The following is a 20,645-nucleotide window of genomic DNA, read 5'->3' on the forward strand; positions in this document are numbered from 1 at the left end:
CTCTCTCTGGGCCTATTAGCAAGGAGGTTTCGGGCCACAGTGCTTCTGGTCTGGTAATGAGCCCGACAGCACAATACAAGCACCAGGCCGGAACAGCTGAGGGCAGACAAAGCTGGCAGGACGGGGCGACTGGGACTACATTTAACACAGAGCCATACTAACACTGTGTCCATATGTGTGTGTGATGGAGAGACAGAGCAAGAATGTGTGTGTGTGTTTGTGTGCTATCACAAGGTGTGTGTGTGTGTGTCTGTCTGCAGAGGAGAAGGCATGTGTCCCATTACCATTATGGGGACAAACTCAAAGACAGAATGGGGGCCCCTGGAGAAATTGCTGCCAAAAAGGCAGCAGAGGAGTGTGTGGCAATCAGTGGGATGACGGGTCGGGGTTGTCCTGCGCCAGTCATCTGGAAAGTTCTCCACTTATCTCTGAGCCCGAGACACTGGCCAACCAATTCAGCCCGGCAAATAAGTATTATGTTGGCTGACAGAATTTGTCCGTCCAAATGAGCTGCAGAACACGCTGTTGTTTTAAACTGTGAATGGCAGCGCTGCCGCGTGGGCCCCACCCGGCTCAGGCTTTTTATGGCCCTCGAGAAAACCCAGATTGCGTGAGTGAACCCATCACCTTTTCTATTAATTGTTTCTGGACAAAGCCCGGCTGATTATTCTGAACCTTTTGTCGCCCTTTTTAGCATCGAACATCCTCCTTTTCTTTGCAGCCCTTTGACAGCTTGAGATTCTTGTTCTGCCGTGTTGACTCAAAACTCCTCATTCTCCTTTCACTTCATGCACCTTTAACAAGAACTAACAACAACCACTAAAGGGGCCAGTATGATTCAGTACTTGTCAGATAGTCGAACTAAAACCCTCTCCCGACACATCTCTCTGATGTTGAAATTATTAGAGCTGTGTCTGACAATCTTTGTAACTTTTTGTTCCAACAATCCGACAATCATGTCCACCTTTCACAGTTATTGGCCAGGATTTCTTCATTCAGCCACATACAAAGAAGAAATCCATTAACACAGAGTATGGCTCAAGGTGAATGGATGTCAGGTATTCAGTAATAAAACAAACAACAATAAAGTGTTGGACAACTTTGATCTGATGATGGCAGTAGATGAAAAGTTAAGAGGTCGTTCACAGAGGTACATGAATATCTGTGCCAATTTTCATGTCAAATATATCAGTCTAACCAAAAAAAAAGTCTCAATAAAGGCCAACTTTAGCTTTCAATCACATCATGACTTTTATTAATGGAAAATTCTGTAAAGCCACCAGATGTGGTTGAAAACATTGGTAACAAATTGGTTCCAAGGTCAACTCTAGCCCTGAACCTTGAAGTTTTAACACTCAATAACTGTCAATACATGTGTTTTCACTAGAAAATACATGTTAACTTCATGGCGCTGCTAGAGGAAAAGTCAGAGGGATTCATCCTCTGAGAACCATGAATGACCAAACAAACTTTGGTGCCAATCCATCCGGTAAATGTTGAGATATTTCACCTAATAATTGGAACATTTGGCCTGATGGTGGGGCTATATGAAAAGTCACAGGATCAAGAAAATCATTAGGATTCATCTTCTGGGTACCACAAATGTCTGCACAAAGTTTTATAGCAACATATTTCAGTCTGAAACCAAAGTGGCCGACTGAAGGTTGGATTTCCATCCAAATGTTGGTATTTTGGCCATGAAAAAAAGAGCCTCAGAACACCTGAGCGGACTTCAAATGACAACACCTTCCTCAAATTTCAAGAAGCTATCTAATCTCCTCCACCTTTAGCCATAATGCACCTGGAACAAATGTGCCAGTCAAACAGAGCAAAGTGGTCAAACAGAGGGTGTTCCTGTGTAGGAAGAGGCGGAGGGAGGAAACACAGGTGCCCTGTGTCCGACCAGCCTATTAAACAACACACAGGCCCTGAAGGCAGGAAGCTACTATTGACTGGAAGACATCAAGAAAAACGCACCTTTCAAAGCACACACACACACACACACATTCAACCCTACACACACATACACACATGCCGAGGTGGATAAAATCTGCCAGGTATCAGGTACTGCCCTGAGGGAGAGGGTTGACCTGTGGATGCCGGTGGCGGTCAAAAACACAGCTGACAAATAGTTCATTCAACATCACATACACGTCTCGATAATGTTGTTTTACTCTTGAATTGCGCCGCAGATTAAAGATCAATCAGAGAAAGGACAGATGCAAATATTTATAGATGTGGATTGAGCAGTAAAAACTGACTCCTGTATAAGCTGAAAGATGAAATGAGATAAGATGGAGGAGATTAGTCCTCAAACATTCTTGCTCCGCTCTATACGTCGCACTGACCCATGGAGCGCCGACTTCAAGATCGTGTTTGTCCTGCATTTTAAAAGCCACCCAGTCTGTGCCCGAGGAGTGTTGTCAGAGGCAGGAGTGTGTGTGTGTGTGTGTGTGTGGAAGAGGAGAGGGCAAAAAGAGGTCATGCGTTGAAACGCCCTTAAGCAAGGCACTTGCTTTAACTCTCTCAATAAGAGGCTCCTTTGCTACAAAAAGCCAGCCTTTGTAAACAGGGTAAGAAGGGTCGGCTCTGATGAAATCTAAAGAGTGATTCATGTTTGGACTGGGTCTGATTGGCAAATAAAATGAAAATGTCTGGCCGTGAGAAAAGCATCGCTAACGAGTGCAGTCTGGGATGGAAAAAAAAAAAAAAAGACAGGGAAGATGTTTTTCTTCAGTGCCTCCCATTTCTTTCAAATCAACTTACAGCAATAAAAGAATATCACTTCCCACTGAAAACTGCACTCACATGGAAACCAAATGCATTTAATGTGTTCGGCTGTCTGGAGTCATGTCTGTTACCAGTGGATGCTGGATAAGAGAGGGTTATTACTTAATGTCTCAGAGAAAGAGTCAAATGGAGCCTGAGTGGAAAAACAAATGACCACAGAGAGACTTCAGGGACCCTGGACGGAGAAAACCAAATCACAACAGCAGCAGTCAAGAGCAAAAGGATGGAGACAGAGAAACGGAGAGGACAACACTAAAGAGGGAGACAAAAAGTGTTAGTGTTAGTCAAGTGTTAGTGCTAATAAGAGATAAAAAAGTACCAAGTAGAGCGTGCAAGGCGTTAGCAGCAGATGGAGAATGATTGTCAGGAGCATTGAGGGACAACCCAGGGATGGATGTGAGTGCTTACAGTACAATTGTATGTTTCATGGCATTCATGGGTGTTTGTGACGTATGTTTACTGAGCATTTCAGAGCAGACATTGTGGATGTTGAGCAATGTTCAAAGCAACATTGCCTCTATGTATGTGTGTGTGTGTGAGGGGGGAGGAGGAAAGTGGAAAAGAAGAGGTCCAGAAGTGACCTTATGTGGTCTTTTTTTTTTTTTTTTTTTTTTGAAGCCCATGCTAGACAAGCCTCTAATGATCACAACTTGAGCTCTTGCCTTTTTAATTACCCACCCAGGCCTGACTGAGTCGCACAAAGCTTGAGAATGGAGTGGCGCAGATGGAACAAAAACAGGCCAACTTCTTGGGAAGGATGCCCTCTGAACCCAGCAGCTAATGCAGTCCCTGCTGCTCCAACCGGTCCATTATTGTTGTTGGAGAGGAGGAGAGAGATGGCACTCCAAAACAAGGCCACCACCACCACTGCCACCACCGTTGAAGTCATGGTCCACAGGCCATGTGAGAAGAGCTTTTGGTGGAGAGCTCCTCTGTGACGCCAGCACACCAACCAAGCACCTTTAGCTCAGATTAAACAATTCAATTTGATTTGAAAGACAAAGAGGAGCTAATGGCCGCCTCTCACTGTAACATTTCGTCACAGGCCCGAGAGCATGTAGGTTAGCCGAGATGGCGTCGCCTTTCTGCATGTTGGGCCTATCCTCACCCGCCCCTCTTAAGGTGCTATGATGGCCCGGGGGCACCCTGTCACTCATGTGGCCCATCAGTCACCCTCATCTGCAGAATCTGACTTTATCTTAATGAGCTGTTGTTATTCCTGCAAATGAATGGAGACTGCTTCCATTGACGGGACAAGAAGTTGAGCATTATCACGTTAATTAAGCAGCACAGATGATCTCTCAGAGGCTCCTCGGTTTCACCTGATGTCCGTCAAGGAGGAAAGAAATCCCCAAGGCGTCCGTTAGTCCAGCGCCTCAATCGGACACCCAAACAGGACAGTGTGTCCTTGTCTGTATTGTCTGTGCTCTTCATTGCATTTCTTATTGTCACACCACATTCCTGTGTGTGTGTGTGTGTGTGTTAGGAGTTGGGGGTGCACTTGATTCTAGACATCCTGCTCTTATTGTTGTCCACCCCAGGTCAACCGCTGCTCAACACGTCAGGCTGAAAGAGAACAAAATGGGGCCCGTGCCACTGAGAGCGATCACACACATAAACACACACACAGGTCTGCTCCACCTTTTTTTTCCCTCGATCTTTGGATACGTAAAAAAACACCACACTATCCCCCGCATTTGCCACTTTCAGTCTTCCGAAGTGGTTCCCTCTTTGGTTTCCTTGTCCTTTTTGAATTTGAATTTCTTCAAGTGCTTGTCTTTTTTGGCCTCCATCTTACGTTTAGTAGTTTGCGGTGACATGCAGGAGAATCATTCCACATTTAGACGTGCAGCATTTGCAAAATTAAGTAACTTTAAAGTGACTCTATTACGCGAATGAACGATTTTACAGACCACTGGATCTTCAGATAATTTAACTCTGCGATTAATATTTTAAAAAAGCTTCTTCCTCTGTGAGTTCTGTGGGAAACACTGAGTTTTACACCAAAATAGATAGATAGATAGATAGATAGATAGATAGATAGATAGATAGATAGATAGATAGATAGATAGATAGATAGATAGAGTCAAGAGTGTTTTCTAGTGTTTCGACTCACCTTGATGAAACAAGAAAATTGTAACATCACAGCTCACAAAATGTTTTAATTACTACTCTTTGTTATATCTAAACTGAAAGAAAATAACTGAATTGAACTGAAGTTCAAACAATTAAATTAGAGTTATTAAATAAATCACATTAAATGTGTTAACATCTATAAATAGTCTCACGAGCAGAGAAGCACAAGAAGTTAATCATGAACAGAAATAACACTTTATTCTTCCTTGAGGAGAAACACAACACGGAATATTTTGACAATGAACCCTTCGTTTAGAAAACATATGTAACAGTAACACAAACTTCATGAACAATTACAGAAAACAAATCAACGTTATACAGAATATTCGAAACAATAAAAGTGCAATTAGGATTCTTTTAAAAACAAGTTTAAAACTACCTGACAACACGTCCTTCGTTCACTCCAAGATGTGCTGTGCTACGGCACCCTCTAGTGGTTTAAGTTTTAAAGGCACATTTCTGCCCAAAGTAAAATAAGGAATGAGAGCCAGGTTTCACTGACTTTACTGCAGATCAAAGTTTAACACAACAAAACTAAAATAAATTAGCTCCAGACATTATGAGTCACTCAACAAATGAATCAGGCTGTCCACCCTCTAACCAGAGCGAGTGAGGTTGAGGGTTAGGGACTCCCTGAGGTTGATTTTCATAAAAGTGCACCAGATAAAAATGCAGAAAAACTCTAAAACACCGTTCAGGCCTCTTTGTTCCATCGAGGAATGATGGTCCTCCGGTAAGTCCGTCTTTCTGAGATGTTGCGTCTGACTTTGATGACCGTCGGAGGAAGCAGCTCCAGCTCCAGAGAGGGGCTGGAGTGGGACTTTTTCAGCCCCTCGTCCTCGTCTTCTTCCCCCACAGAGTCTGCACACACGGCTTTATCAAACTGGTTCAGGTCTGCGATGCTCAACATGCCATCTCCTGTATTTTTCACACTCTTCCAGGACTCCAGCACCTGAATGTAGATCTCATAGCGGCACATCTGCAGGGTTTGAACACGGGGTCACTTACAGGTCTTAATACACTTGTATACACACACTTTCACTCAGGACACTTCGATTACCTCATGCTGCAGATACTCTGCTCTGACGCGATGCTCCTCTAGCTCCTTAGCTTTGGCTTTTTTGCCCTCTGGTAAGTTTTGCTGCAAGTACGACAGGTCTGCCTTGAAGGACTCCAACATTCCTGTGTGAGACTGCAGCTGGCGTTCCTGCATGGGGAGACAGACAGAGGAAGAGGTTTTATGCAAATCCTGCAGAAGAACAAACGGAAAGAATGTGCTGAGAGTATTAACCCTGTCCTACTCCAGCTGCAGAAAAAACATGATTTGTTTGTTATTATAAGAAATTGTATGAAAGGAATGAAGAAAGAGAGGTAGGAGTGCACACCAGAGTGTGGGCGGACTGCGAGGCGGGGAGGATCGGCCTGAAGAACCTCCTCTGAGAGCCGACGGCGGCGGGGAACGGAGGCGAGGAGTGAAGAGCCGAGACCAGGTTGATGCGGCTGATCCATGAATTCATCTCCACTTTGGATCTGGGAGGAAAACAAACATAAACAGTACATAAACACACACACACACATAAACACACTCACATTCTCAGCTGTGCCGTGACTTACGAGGCCTGAAAGAGGAACACCCTCCAGTCGGCTGTCTGCAGACGGAAGACGTGCGGCTTCTTGGTGTACTCGGCTGCCTGCTCGGCCAGAGAGTGATGCACACTCACCACCTCCTCGTTAGTCGGCTGGTCCTTCCTATCATCCTGACACACACACAAAGATGCTCAAATAAGTAACTGTATTCATACATACAAGAGGGAAACATTTTTAGAATAACACTGAGTTACTTACCTTCTGTAAGTAAAGCACCATTCCCCTCAGCACTCCGTAGAAAGTCTTCCAGCTTCTTTTCCCCCACGGAGCTACAACACACAAACATCCAGCAGGTACAAGATTAGACAGAAATCATATCAAATCCCTTCATGTTACAAATAAGACCAGAAATGATCAAAACACAGATTGTTGCATCAATGAAAACCTGAAGCTACCAACTGCATTATCAACAGGTCCAAGAAATATCTCAAATGTTTATTATCAGTTGTGATTTCACAGTATTGTGTAGTTCTTAGATTGTTAGTACACAGGGTAATGTGGTGTGCTCAAACTAAGTGTATTTATGTAAAAATGTTATTTAAATACATTTAAAACATAGTGACTAATGAAATAGGTCAAATATGAAAATATATAAATCTGCTCTGCTTTGTGTGTTGTAGTAATTGTTTTTATATTGATATTACATGCTGTTATTTTCCTGCAAAGTGCCATTGAATAACTTTAAAATCACTATATAAAATAAATGTAGTAGTAGAAGAAGCAGTGTAAATATAAGATAAAAATATTTGAAATATATAAAAAAAAACATTTAAATTGAATATTAAAGCTCACCGAATCACTGCCAGGAGGTCAGAATTTGTCTTTGGGTGATAAAAGGCTAAATGTCTATAAAATATCTTTAATATGTTGCAACACAAAGCCAAACAGATATCCTCAGTTCACAATAATAATAATAATAATAATAATAATAATAATAATAAATAGATATATACGACTCATCCAATACATATAGAATAGATAATAATATGGTTCTCTCATAAATTGCTCAACACCCAAAACCAAACCCCATCACACACAGGATTTAATGTTGGTGTTGATTCTGAATGTCAAATCAACTAAATCCCGACTCTTTTTAAAGGCAAAGTAAACTTTAATGTCAAGTTTGCGTCTCACTCACTGCGTTTGCCGTCAATGTCAGCATGGAGCTTTCTCTGCAGGAATCCCTCTTTGACCACGGAGGCCGTTTTGTCATGAGGAACGTCCTGGAAGGGGTTGGCTTTTGAACGCAACGGCGCGTCGTCTGCTGCGTCTTCGTCTGCCAGCACGGTGTTCTTCAGTTCCTCCTCGTCACTGAAACACGCAAAGACAGATTCTTATGTGTGAGATTATATCTGTGAAGAATATGAGATTGTTTGTATTAGTCCACTTACACGGCCCACTCCAGCGGTTCACTCTTTATGGAATTGTAAAGACTCTGTAATGAAGATGGAGAAGGAAAGGTTATTTGAAGGTTATTAGGTGATTTTCCCCAACCAGGATTTGACACTTAAAAAAGAAAATCAGTGACAGTATTACTTTCAAGAGGTCCTTGTTGAAGTTTTCTCCTTCATTCATCCCATCCAAGTTGGACACAAACTTAGAAGAGGACATGGATTTTCCTACGTTCTGTTAACACACACAAAACATACAAATGCCTTACAGGGGTTGTTTGGTAACACGGTGCTGAGTCAAAATAAAACTTTTACAGTCATACCTGCCCATGCAAGTCAGTGTTGAGAAGCATCAAAGCACATGTAAGAGCCAACACAGATCCTGAGGATATAAAAAAAAAAGAAGAAAAGAGTGAAGATGACACTCATCTGTCAGATGTGAGCACTTGCTGCTGTGTCTTTAAGCATGACCGAGGCTCACCTGAAGAGGAGAACGAGTCGGGGTTGCACTGCTGGAAGCGGCAGGCGAAATGCTGCAGCACGCGCTCTCTCTCCTGAGTCTCTCCTATCAGCACCACAACTTTTAGGAAAGATCTGAGTGAGAGAAGAAAAAAGACATTTACAATCATCTTTTATGAGAAATGTAATCAGAGCTCAGCCTCGGTAATTCTTACCTCAGGGCATGATCGAGAGGTTGCCCGGTGAAGTCAAAGAATTTCAGATATTCCTCGCCGACAGCACGACTGTAGTCGTTACTAAACAGAAACAAAACACATTCTGCGTCAGTGTTCTGTTGTTTCACTATATTTAAAAGTAGCACCATATATCTTTAACTCTATATCTTGATGTAAACAGTGGGTCAAATGTTTGTGGGCTAAACTGAAAGCAAAGGAGGAGGATGTGAAAACAAAAAATCATATGACTTATTTTTCTCCAAGTAAGTAGAGGAAATCAAACTGTGAAAAAACTTGTATTAATTGACTAATGTGTCCAGGAAAGGATTATATTACAGCTAAATCTGAATATTATGACAACAGAAGCCTCTTCATCCTACACTTTCCATAACATAACTAGACTCTCCGCGTCTGATAAATGCCAAACTCTCTTAACCTCTACGCCCCCGGTATGTGAGAGTGGGGACTTTCTGTTATTAATTAATAGTTGCCATGATACCCTCGATGGCATCATTAGACTTTCGAAAACTAAATGTGAAGGTGATTATGTGGAAAAAATCACACATTTCTCTGTGGGCTTTAAAAAGGTGGATGTGCTGTGTCTGTACAGGGATTATTAAAGTCTTCTCATTAGAATCTTCTTGTTAACCTCGAAGACAAAGATGTTTAATCGCACAGTTAAGAACTGGTTTTTCTTCCTCTGGTTACTGAGACTGGCAGATTCACAAACAGCCAGGAGGTTAACAGACTGTAGGCGCGGTTGTGATTCAGATTGTAATTTTCTGGTGTATAGTTAATAAAGGACTGGAAAGGTTGCTTAAGTTCAATGTGTTTAAGTTTGCTAACTTTAAAAACCTGGAGGATGCAGTGAGGTGGACTAATGTGTTTGTCACATCTTTCTTAATTTTGTTGTAGATAATGAAGGTCTGAAGATTTGTTTGTGAAAGTTATTATAATACATATAATATATGTGCTTACTCTTTGTCTAAATGCTTCACCACATCCACACGCGGGATCCCGTCCAACTTATACAGCCGCTCAGCGAGGCTTCGGGCCATCTCTCTCTCCACTTCACCTCCGTTGATAAGAGGTGATGTTGTCTCGGGGGGTTTGGGTTGCTCTCCATTGGCTACAACCGTTTGCACAGATCCGTCCCCGCTACCTGCGACGTCTTCAGCCTGATGTGGCGTCTCAGCCTGTTTGTCCACCTGATTGATCTCTGCAGTCTGCTGTGCGACCTCAGTCTCAGCAGACAGCTGCTCTGTTATTTGGGGCTCATCAGTCTCCTCTGGTAGCACGGGCTGCTCAGAGAGCGTTGGTTGCGATGAGTCGGCCGTTTGCTCATTCTGCTCCGGTGGCTCCGTCTGTTCTTGCTGCTCCGCCACTCCGGGGTCTTCAGCTTCAACACAAACTGTCTGCTCTGACGGAGTAGACTCCTCAGGGGGGTCAGCGTTTTCGGGTTGAGTCGACTCTTCTGTCACTTCCGCCTGTGGTTCCAGAGCTTCTCCTAACTGGTCTTCAGAGTGCCGCTCCTCTGCTTGATGTGACACCTCTGCTTGGATCTGCACGGGCTCTTCAGTCATCTCAACCTGCTCAGGCACCTGTGCTTGGATCTGCACTGGCTCTTCAGTCATCTCAAGCTGCTCAAAGTGTTCAGGCTCCGGTGACAGCTCTTGTGAAGACGTTTGGTCACAGTCTAAACTTATCTCCTCCAGTTTTTTAGTCAGCTCCAGTTGCTCTTGTGAGTTTTCTCTCCTCTCTGCTGCTTGTATCGGTGGTTCTTTGTTGTCGTCGTCCGCAGCCTCCGACACTTCAGGGTCCACTTTCTGATCTACATCTGTGCACATTTCTGGCTCTTCAGTCTGTCCTGCGGGTTCTTCGTGTAACCGTTCTAGTACCTCTATGTCTTCTTCACTGCCTGAGCATCGCCTTTCCTCTAAAAGCTCTGACTGTTGCAGATCAATTAGCTTATCTGGGTTGCTGGTTAGTCCAGTATTGTCAGTTTGTAGCTGCTCTGCTGGAACCTCCCTGCAAAGTATGAATGAAATATGTAAATGTTGAAAATAGATTAACATCATGACAGGATTTACCGTTAACACACACTTCCTGTTCCCTTTTCTTTAGTTAAGTCTATGATACTCACACATCAACAAGGCAACTGGCAGTTTGGTCCTCGTCACCTTCCTCTGTACCTTCTTCTTCTACCTCGGCTCCCTCCTCCTTCTCCTCTTCAGTCTCGATGGCATTCGTTGTGGATTGCTCTTCCTCTGAGTCTTCCTGCCCAGTCAGCAGAACGCCGGGCTCCTCCTGTTCCTCTTCTAGATTTATATGTACAAAATTGTCCACCTCACATTCTGAGCCTTCGATCTCTTTGAGGATATCAATTAAGTCCACGACAACGGGATCTGAGTCCGCCGAGTGTCCCCTCTCTTCGTCTGAGTCTGTCCTCAGAGAGAGTTCTGGAAGATTTTTTAAGAAGACAATCAACATATAGCATAACACTGTGTCATGATTCACATAATCAAACGGTTCTACATTTCTGATGTAAAATGAGCAGCAAACATTACCGAGAATCATATATTTGTGTTCTAAAACAGAGCAACCAATGGGGGAAAAAAAACAGCCGTTTCACATCAAATTAAATGTGGTCTGAGTAACACGTACCGTTATTACTGTCTAGCAGCTCGTGTGTTGAATCTTCCTTTTCCTGTGCCGCCGGCTCTTGCACATTTGCAGCATCACATGGCTGGAAATTGCAACACAGGCCATCAATCATGAACTTGAGCTTGTGATTGCTAGTGGGTTCATGTGTAGGCACTCATCTGACCAACCTTATATCCACTCTATTCCCCCCAACTTACTACAGTAACCCAAACACGTCTCCAAGGAGATAAAGACCGAGGTGGTGAGGAAGGAAGGAGTGAAGGAAGATTTAATGACACAGGAAACTGTATCTATACACAGAAAATGTACAAAAATATACAAAAACGAAAATAATAGCAGTGTGACATCATCACACATCACTTTGTAACTCCTCACATACCTTGAAGGTGCTTCCTGTCCACTCTAGATCCGAGTTCAGAAGCCCTGAATCGAACCCATCTTCTTCCTCTCCGTCCTCCTGTGTTAAAAGCTCTTCATTAACTTCTTGACGCCCGTGAAGTGATGGGGAAGTGGTGCCTAGGCTTGTCCCGCCCCTGGAGTTCAGCTCATTGGCCAGGCTGCTGTCAGTCATGAGTGGGAACGTCTCTGCAGAGAGATCAGGCATGTCCCACTGGACCGTGGCGAAGGAAAGTGGGGGACTGGTGCAGGTCATGGGGTGCACCGGCCATATTATTTGCTCCCACTGTTCTGCCTCCTCAGGAGTCTCTCTTCCTGCCTTCGGGGAGAGACTGAGCTGATCTGTCTCGTGTGCTTGGTTTATCTGTACCTCTGTCTCGCCCCACACAATGGCCTGCTGTTCTCCATTGATGTACTGGTGCTCTAATGGGGTCCATGAGTCTTGTAGAGGCTGCTGAAGGACTGAATCTGTAATATCTGGCAGAGAGGTGCACACGTTCTCTTCCTCCATTAGCATGCCTCTCAGTCAGTTCCGTCGTTGAGGGTTTGTGGGTTTGAGTGAAAGGGGTTAAAGCTCTAAATGTTGTCTCGTTACCAAATGTCCTCTTCTGTTGCATGAATGAAAACCATTTTTGGAAGATCCCATAAATATGAAATCATGGAGCAGGTTATAACCTCCAATGACGCCATTCACAGATCTGTGACAGGAGAAAAAAATCATTAATGTTCAAAAATATATCATCACACTTCCGTCCAAAGCAACACGAGGAGCCTATCCCTTAAATTTTGGAAGCCTGATGTCCTGTAACAACAAATGTTCTGATAAACTGATTCTCCATCAACTTTTTGGGAAACTTCCAGGAGGAGCATCTGATTAGCGAATAGACAAAAAGGTCATTCATACGACTCTTCTATATTTGGTTGTAGTGTAGTAGTGATGTATTTAAAGTGCATCTGTGAGAGAGAGAAAAACAACTGAGGACAGCATTTTAAATCCCACACAACACTCCACAACTAAAAACAAACTGAAATACAATCATTTACAGCTTAGAAAGCACAAACATACTCCAAACTCACCACTTGTATGTCAGCATAATCCCGTTTGGAGAGGGTTTTTGTCTCTTTTTTAGCCCGTGCTACGTCTGTTTCAAGGACATTGCAGATATGCACTGCAATACACTTTTCGTGTCACAAAAGCATGTTTCTACTTCCTGACCACAGACACAGAAAATCATCCGAGCAAGTGAGCAAGAGAGAAAGAGAGACAGAGGTGTACAGTAAGGATTAAGAGAAAGGAGGGTGGAGTTCGGGGGTTGTTTCTGCTGAGCAGTTTAACAGTCTGCGTGCTGTGTTTATCTTTTTATCATCGCACTGCACTGTGACTGTGGTCAGGATAAAACCGTGAAAGAGGCTAAACCTGGAGTGCGTGCTGTCAACACAAACTAAGGGCATCTGTCCCAGCAACACCAAGGCCAGCAACAGACGCTGACAACAAAACATCACCCATAATTGTACTAGACTCGAATGATATCACACCTCATATCATCTATTTTCTGCTTCTCTTTCTCACCTTTATTTATTTCTCCATAGCTCTGACACACTTTTTTTTTCTGTCTATCTTCATTATTCTATTCACGTCACAGCAACCAACATCCGGGACAAACCTTGACCACATTTCCTGTGTGGGTGCTCACTTCTCAGTTCCTGTCAGGGTGCAACAAGCGCTACAGTTCATGTACAAGAGTTGAGGAAGATTGACAAACGAAACACGAAATTGATTTGAAACGAAAAGTGCAGAAAAACAAAATAAAAAACTATTTTGAAAGCAGCATCGTCTCTCTTGAGGTTCATAAGTAAGATTCTGACAGTTTAATTAGTCAGTTTTAAAGTTATTTGGACCATTTTAATATTATAAAACGCTGATTATAATCTCTGGCAGCTCTTTGAACATTGAGCGTTCCACATCCTAACAAAGTTAATCCTCCTGTGTGTGTTGTTGTCTTTGGCAGCACTGTTGCTGATAACAAACTATAGAAGAAATGCTCAAGATGACAGAAAGAGACACTTTCTCACCATTGTTAAAGAGAGGACGAGAATAAATCAGGCCACTTTCAGCCAAACATAATATTACACAGAGAAAGTGCAGCCTGTCCTAAGTGCAGGGAGAAGGAGAAGTTGATTACAATAGATGGAACGTTTATACAGAACATCACAGAGCACGTGAGAGGGTGGATAACACCACAAAGGAGAAGTAAATAAAACAGGATGAAATAAAAAAGGGGAACACAGCCACAATGGGTAAAATGAAAGTTGTGAAATCACTTGAAATATGTGTGTGTGTATAATAATAGAAGGTTAACACCACCTAGTGTGTCATTCAATGCCACCAGTGAACATGCATAGAAAAAAAAAGTTCAAACCTCAAAGAACTAAAAAAAAGAAATCTCATTAGCAAGAATCTTTTTTTGTCCGTGAACCATGACTTACCCCCCTCCAGGCTCCTTAAAGTAGCATCATATGATCAGCAGGCTTGTGAGGTTTTAAGTCAAGTCTTGCGGGAGGTAAAGACGTGCCACTGTGTTATATTGGGTTTATACCGCTGCGCCTTCACAGATATATTCACCCACACACACACACACACACGCAGACATGCATACAAACAACCCTCAGTTGATTTGGTCTGAACCTGCTGCGCAGGACAAATAAGCCTCACAGGCGCTCTCTTTAGGCTGAGCAGAGTCGTACAAAGATGCATGCAAGTCACAAGTCCTAGTCTGGACCGGGTCCTCCTTCTCCTCCTCTTTTTTCTTGCTTCCTGGCCATTTTGGATAGATCGAGATCAGACTTCCATATCCTCTCTCTGTCCTGTATGTCCCCCAGCAGATACGTCTAGAAGGGGGTAAAAAACAAAAAACAAAAAAGGCGTTGAGTTTAGAGGACGAACAGAAGGAGAAAGCTGCTGAGTGGCAACAAAGAGGAAGAAAAGGTACACTGTGATTGGCAGATGATTCAAGAGCTCAGAGACACCTGAGAGGCCTCAACCCCACGCCCACTGGCCTGAAGGCATGCAGGCAAACACACACTGGGTCAGGTGAGGGGAGTGGCTCAGCTTCATTCCTGCAACTGACACCAGGATGGTGTGGTAAAACCAGAAGGTGTCCACACTCAATATGCACAAGTCATTAACAGTGCTTCTCTCTTACAGGCTTTCAGAAAAGCCTGTTTGACACACACACATTAGAGGCTTTAAAGGCTTTACCTGAGACAATAAGACCAGACTGCATACATTAAACTGTACTTTAATTTCATTTGTTTCAACTTATTCCTGGATAAGACATATATATGAATTTAATTGGCATTACATAAATAATATGATGAGCACTTTACATTACAATACTCTTATTATATATCATGCCCCTTTTATCCTCAGTCTGTTTGAAGGTTTATTGTGTAGGTTATAGATATTTCTGTCTGTTTACTGTTTATTTTTTTTTTGCCTTTTCTACCTTTTTCTTATTCTGTAGTGTATGCTACACTTTCCTCTGCTGCTGTAACAAGTTAAATTTCCCCGTGGGTGGCATGAATAAAGTATAAATTAATCTAATAATTATTAGTAGCAGAAATTAGCATTAGCGTCACAAACGGCTAGTTAGCATTCCTGTTAACTTCTGTGTTGTGGTTAGCACACGAGCTAACTAGCACGTTAGTAGAAGACGACCCAGGTTAATAACTAGTCAACCTGGTTAAGAAGTTAAGTACTATCTGTAACGTTGTTATTAAATGGTTAAACATTATCAGCAGACGCTGCTGACGCAAACACAGTTAAAAACACAGTAAGCGGTGTCATTAGCATGGTTAGCATTAAAATAACCGTTGGTATTAAAATATTAGCATTACCTAGCATTTATGTGAGCATCCTTTGCAGCTGGGGTGTTTAGTTGCTACCTAGTGGCGGTTGTTACTAACTTAAATAGTACTGTTACTAGTATTAGTGACCTAGTAGTAGTAGTAGTAGTAGTAGTGTTTCTTGTTGTTTTATAAACACCGTTTTGGTTGTTTGTGTTGACAGTTATCACATCAACGTCTGCTGCTCGGGGCTAACGCAGCTTGTTGTTCCACTCCGCACCAGCGGCGGCGCCACAGGCTCCTCCAGCCGCAAAACAACAGCTTCTCCCCGGGCCGTCACTTTCAAGCGACCGTGTCTGCTTTGTTTGTTCCGCACACGGCAGCAGAGCCGCCGCCACCGCCGCACACACACCCACTTTAACCCCCCACCACCACTACCACCAACCTGGATACTTTTTAAACCGTCTTTGGTGAGTTGTCACCACTTATCCGTGAGCATGGCCAAGTCAAACGATCTGAAAATCTTCCTGGAGTCTTCTCTCAATGAGATCTTTAAAGCGACAGTGAGCGACATCCTGGACTCAGTGGACCGGACCCTGTCCGAGTACCAGGGTACGATACAGAGGATCGAGTCCGAAAACGAGGGCCTGAAGCGGCTGCTGTTTGCACAGAAGAGCACGGAGCCTGCTGCCAGAGGTACGGCAAGTCTGCAAGTCTGTTAATAATGCAGGATGTCTGTGTTTGTGTCTGCAGACGGTTCAGCTTCATGCACCCGCTGACCTTTTTATTCAAGCATCACCTGCACTGTCAGCAAAATGTGTCTGTGCACCTAAACAATAATAAAAGTCGACAGCCTTTAAGAATCACACAGTTAAAGCACTGATCAGTGTCTTCATGTTGAAATGCATGACATGATGTTGGGTGTGCAGATGCAACAACCTCTCCAACACTAATGTCAAAGTTAGTGCATATAGCTGCAACCAGGGGCGCCACCAGGAATTTTGGGCCCCATGACAATAAAAATCAAATTGGGCCCCCTCTGCTTGTCACCACATCTCTAGGACCTAACTATCCCATCAAAAGCTTTACATAACTCTAATTAAAGGCTTGCAACTGTTTTGCGTCTTGTAGTTCAATACTAGTACGAGCACAATAGTTACTGCTGGTGATTTGTACATGCATGCAAGTCTGCAGTATGCAAAAGCCACCATAAAAATGTGCTAAAGGACATTTTTATTTCACTTTTACTGCCCAAAACACGTAAAAACAAAGAGATAATTAATTTCATTATTATATTTGCACTATATATACATAAATGGTCATATATATACTCAATGATGATGGTTTAATAATTTTATATTGGTGTTTACCTATTTTTTGGGGACACTCTCTCCCCCCCCCCATACGGTGCCCCTGGCGGCAACTAAAGAGCTAAATAATTCACTCAGGAGTTAGTTTAGATAAAAAAAACAGAGCTAAATAGTGAGTGAATATAAACTTATATTGGCCAGCTAACCAGAAGCATGATTGAAAGTGAAAGCTTATAATATAAGATAGACTTAAATCATCTCCATCCATCCATTATCTGTAAGCATCCTCATCAGGGTCATGGTGGGACTGGAGCCTATCCCAGCTTAAGGTAGGGTACACCCCGGACAAATCGCCAGCTCATCGCAGGACACATAGAAACAGATATTCACACTTGTATAGATGCATACAGATGATTTAGAGTTACTGTGCTGTCCATAAATAAGAAATATATAGAAGAAAGTCATGAAGTCATGCTGGTGTTAAAGAGTCTGGTGTTAAAGGAGCTATTTAAGGCCTCCAGAGTCTCATGCAGGAAGTGAGAGGAGTTGTTCGTGGCGGATGTCAGCTTTGTTCCCCCACTTCCTCTATGGAGTCTAGGGGGCATTTCAGGGGGCATTGATTGCAAATGAAAGCTCCATAAGTGCTAGATGTGTAAATAAGCATAACAACGTATGTCATGTTGTTTTTGACAGTGTTTGTAGGTTGTTCTGCTGATCTCAAGTCAAAAGTCCAAAAAAAATAAATTAATGCAGCTTAATTAACCTCTCACCTTTTGCATGAGACTGTGGAGGCCTTAAGCAGCTCCTTCAGCAACAGACTGCTACTGCCACCATGTAAGAAGGAGCGCTACCACAGGTCCTTCATTCCAACAGCTGTCAGACTGTTTTGTTTCTTTCTCTCGTCTCATACTGCTACAATCAGCTAATCAATCATTTAAGCTGTAATATAGGTGTGTGTGACTCACAGCCTGTGCTTTTTTGAATTTCTACAGATATTCGTGAACGAGATGCCACCGAAAAGTTCTCGACGTCCGAGTGGAACAGTCGCCCCATCACCTCCACCCAGGGCATGTTCAAGATGTCCATATGCAGCAGTGACAAGAAGAGCTTCAGGAGGAAACACAAAGACAAGATGAGGGAGAGCATATCCTCTGCCTCCTTTTTACTGCAGACTGATCATATGGTAGAACGAGCACGTGTGAACACAGCGGAGGTCAGTGTCTCCACTCAGAACTTGATATCTGTAAAAACAGAGCCTGACCTGGACGAAAGCGTTGCTATTGATCTATCACAGCCTCCATCTCTTCTCAATCTGACAATGAGGCAAACAAAACACGAGAGCACAGAGGGCGGTTTTGACAGCCATGACGCGTATACACCTCTGCCGGCATCTGCAGGACCCGAACAAGGCTCCAGAGGCGGTGACGGCGAGCTTAAAGTCACCATTGTTTCTGACACTTACATGCAGGATGGACAGTTCATTAAGACGGAGGAAGAGGAGCAAAATGGAGTGTTGCAGTATGGTGACGAGTTGAGATATTACCCTGAATCAGAAATAGATCCTGAGGGAGCGAGCGGGCAGGGTGAAGTAGACACGCGTGAGAAAAACATTTCGCCCGCTGTTCCCGCAGATGACTTTTTGGAGATTCGCGACAACTTTTTGCGTTGTCCCACCTGTCCCAAAACATTCAGTCGAGCCACCTCGCTCAACGTCCACATCAAGACTCACAGCGGCGAGAAGGCCCACAGCTGCAGCTACTGCGGTAAACGCTTTGGCCGGGCCGATCTCCTCAAATCCCACAAGCGAACCCACACGGGCGAAAGACCCTACAGCTGCAACATATGCAGTAAAACATACGCCCATCCCAGTCAGCTCAGGATACACAAACGCGTCCACACTGGAGAGAAACCGTATTCCTGCTCGCACTGCGGGAAACGTTTCAACGAGCACAACCAGCTCAAAGTCCACTTGCGGACACACACCGGGGAGAGGCCTTACAGCTGCCAGGAGTGCGGCAAAAGTTTCAGCAACGCCGGAAACCTGCGTATACACGAGAGGATCCACACCGGCGAGAAGCCGTACTGCTGCGCTCAGTGCGGGAAAAGGTTCAACGGCTTGGGCGACCTCAAGACTCATTACAGGATACACACTGGAGAGAGGCCCTACAGCTGTGAGCTGTGCAAGAAAACCTTCAGCCAGGCAGGTCACCTCACCATACACATGCGTATGCACACAGGAGAGAGACCGTACAGCTGCAATGAATGTGGCAAGAAGTTTACGGTGGCCAGCAGCCTCAAACTGCACCAGAGGACTCACACGGGAGAGAAGGAGTACAGCTGCTCGTACTGCAGCAAGAGCTTCAGCAGGTCAGGTCACCTGAAGAGGCACGAATTGGTCCACACCAAAGAGAAGGTTTTTCTCTGCAGCCAGTGTGGAAAGACCTACACAGATCAGTCGTCACTTAAAAAGCACCTGAAGATGCACGTGGCCAAGGAGCAGAAAGCTCAGAGCGAGGGAAGTACCAGCGAGGCTGAAACGAACCCAGCTCGACCTTCAGCTCTTGAGACACTTTCAGACACTGAAAGGAATTAGAACCAAATTCTAATCTAGAAACTGAGAGTGAGTTTGTGTGATGTTACACAATAATCTTAAGGGTCCACTTACTAGCTTTTTCAGCACGTTGAAACAAATCTCACAGCCTACACCTGCATAGTTTTGTGCGGTGTTTTGCCGTCTGTTATTCTGGACTTCCTCTTTCCGGTCCGATCGTGTTCTCTGGTTGAAAGCTCCAGAAAAGGCTAGTAAGTGGACCTTGGGTTAATATTATTTTGTCAAACTACTGTTCCCAAGGTCAAAAAAATAAGTTTCACGCTCAGAACTGTATGTGATGTTTGTGGTACAGTGCAATACACTGTTGTCTAATCTTTGCTGTATTTTAGTAGGTCCACATACTTACAAATGTCGTATATTGATTATTTTATTTCGATTGATGAACTCTAATATTCCTCTTGTAGTTCTCTCCCAGAACAGTGTAAAGACAGAAAAGGGACCTTAAAAAGAAACCTGCTGTATGTTACCACAATGTTAGTGGTATGTTTTTGAAATGCTTTAAAGGAAAACCAGCTCAGCTCAGATTGTTTTACAGCTGGTCCAGTCCTTTTGAAAATAAAACTTCTCCACAGGCGTCAGTACAAGAGTAATTGTTTTGGAAATAAGATGCTTCTGCACACATTTATACACTTTACAGTAGCCACAGGGTTAGAGATGTGTGCTACATCAGTGACTTACAGTGAAAACCATTAATATATTGCTGTATATAGCTTTAACTATACAGTCAGCAGTCTGATCCGTTGAACTGACAAGAATGTATTTATGTAATAATGTTTGTTAGTGCAAATATAAACCATGTAAACCATGCTGATCTCTTTAAGAATGTTCTAGAGAGTTTGTATATGGTTGTTCACTGTTCTACCTGGAAAACACGTTATTATTATTATGACACACACACAGGGGTAAAATGTCATGTTTATGATAGAGGCTACTGTTTGTTGTGGTGACTGGTTGATATACCTGCACAGCAATGTAGTGTTTGCTACTAGGAAGTTATTGTGACTGTGTGATTTGTGTCTAAATTAAAGAGAAAAGCTAACCCAAACATTTCTTTATGTCTTATTTAGTCTTTATATTTTATTTGAAATGAAAGGCGGTGTGCAAAAAAAAAGTATTTATAATGTATGTTCACTTAAATACAATGTACAAATACATTATGTGAGGTTTTTTTTTACATAAT

The 20,645-nt window shown here is 43.3% G+C and overlaps 2 protein-coding genes across 4 annotated transcripts; one reads left to right on the top strand and one right to left on the bottom strand.

Annotated features, from left to right (window-relative positions):
- Window positions 1-5,098: 5,098 nt before the first annotated feature.
- LOC104924986 (PH and SEC7 domain-containing protein 4) lies at window positions 5,099-16,096 on the bottom strand. 3 transcript variants are annotated; one of them, XM_027282071.1, is made up of 18 exons: window positions 15,596-15,777; window positions 14,444-14,587; window positions 14,186-14,303; window positions 11,682-12,396; window positions 11,303-11,384; window positions 10,782-11,097; window positions 9,617-10,666; window positions 8,639-8,719; window positions 8,446-8,558; window positions 8,288-8,346; window positions 8,110-8,199; window positions 7,965-8,008; window positions 7,712-7,884; window positions 6,772-6,842; window positions 6,541-6,683; window positions 6,312-6,456; window positions 5,987-6,133; window positions 5,099-5,905 (listed from the first exon to the last, which is right to left on the bottom strand). In XM_027282071.1, the coding sequence occupies exons 4-18, from the start codon at window positions 12,213-12,215 to the stop codon at window positions 5,621-5,623; spliced, it is 3,333 nt and encodes a 1,110-aa protein (XP_027137872.1). In that variant the 5' UTR covers window positions 12,216-12,396; window positions 14,186-14,303; window positions 14,444-14,587; window positions 15,596-15,777; the 3' UTR covers window positions 5,099-5,620. The 3 variants fall into 3 exon arrangements, with proteins under 3 accessions (XP_027137872.1, XP_027137871.1, XP_010736809.3); XM_027282070.1 differs by lacking the exon at window positions 15,596-15,777 and adding an exon at window positions 15,990-16,096 and having other exon boundaries at window positions 14,186-14,587; XM_010738507.3 differs by lacking the exons at window positions 14,186-14,303; window positions 14,444-14,587; window positions 15,596-15,777 and adding an exon at window positions 12,776-12,952.
- Window positions 14,608-20,510, top strand: LOC104925447 (zinc finger protein 14). Its single transcript, XM_010739079.3, has 3 exons — window positions 14,608-14,789; window positions 15,768-16,240; window positions 17,847-20,510. Exons 1-3 carry the CDS (start codon window positions 14,764-14,766, stop codon window positions 19,445-19,447), a joined length of 2,100 nt encoding a protein of 699 aa, XP_010737381.2. The 5' UTR covers window positions 14,608-14,763; the 3' UTR covers window positions 19,448-20,510.
- Window positions 20,511-20,645: the final 135 nt, after the last annotated feature.

The sequence above is a fragment of the Larimichthys crocea genome, chromosome IX, assembly GCF_000972845.2.
Source record: "Larimichthys crocea isolate SSNF chromosome IX, L_crocea_2.0, whole genome shotgun sequence".
Lineage (NCBI taxonomy): Eukaryota > Metazoa > Chordata > Actinopteri > Sciaenidae > Larimichthys > Larimichthys crocea.

What these genes read in the sequence shown, in the direction of transcription:
- LOC104924986 (XM_027282070.1), bottom strand. Translation starts at nt 12,215, where the DNA reads ATGCTAATGGAGGAAGAGAACGTGTGCACCTCTCTGCCAGATATTACA. An exon ending in GAACCGCTGGAGTGGGCCGT is followed by an intron (nt 7,885 to 7,964) that starts GTAAGTGGACTA and finishes TGCGTGTTTCAG; the next exon opens with TGACGAGGAGGAACTGAAGA. An exon ending in GTGTTCCTCTTTCAGGCCTC is followed by an intron (nt 6,457 to 6,540) that starts GTAAGTCACGGC and finishes TTTTCCTCCCAG; the next exon opens with ATCCAAAGTGGAGATGAATT.
- LOC104925447 (XM_010739079.3), top strand. Translation starts at nt 14,764, where the DNA reads ATGCAGGCAAACACACACTGGGTCAG. An exon ending in GCAAACACACACTGGGTCAG is followed by an intron (nt 14,790 to 15,767) that starts GTGAGGGGAGTG and finishes TTGTGTTGACAG; the next exon opens with TTATCACATCAACGTCTGCT. An exon ending in CACGGAGCCTGCTGCCAGAG is followed by an intron (nt 16,241 to 17,846) that starts GTACGGCAAGTC and finishes GAATTTCTACAG; the next exon opens with ATATTCGTGAACGAGATGCC.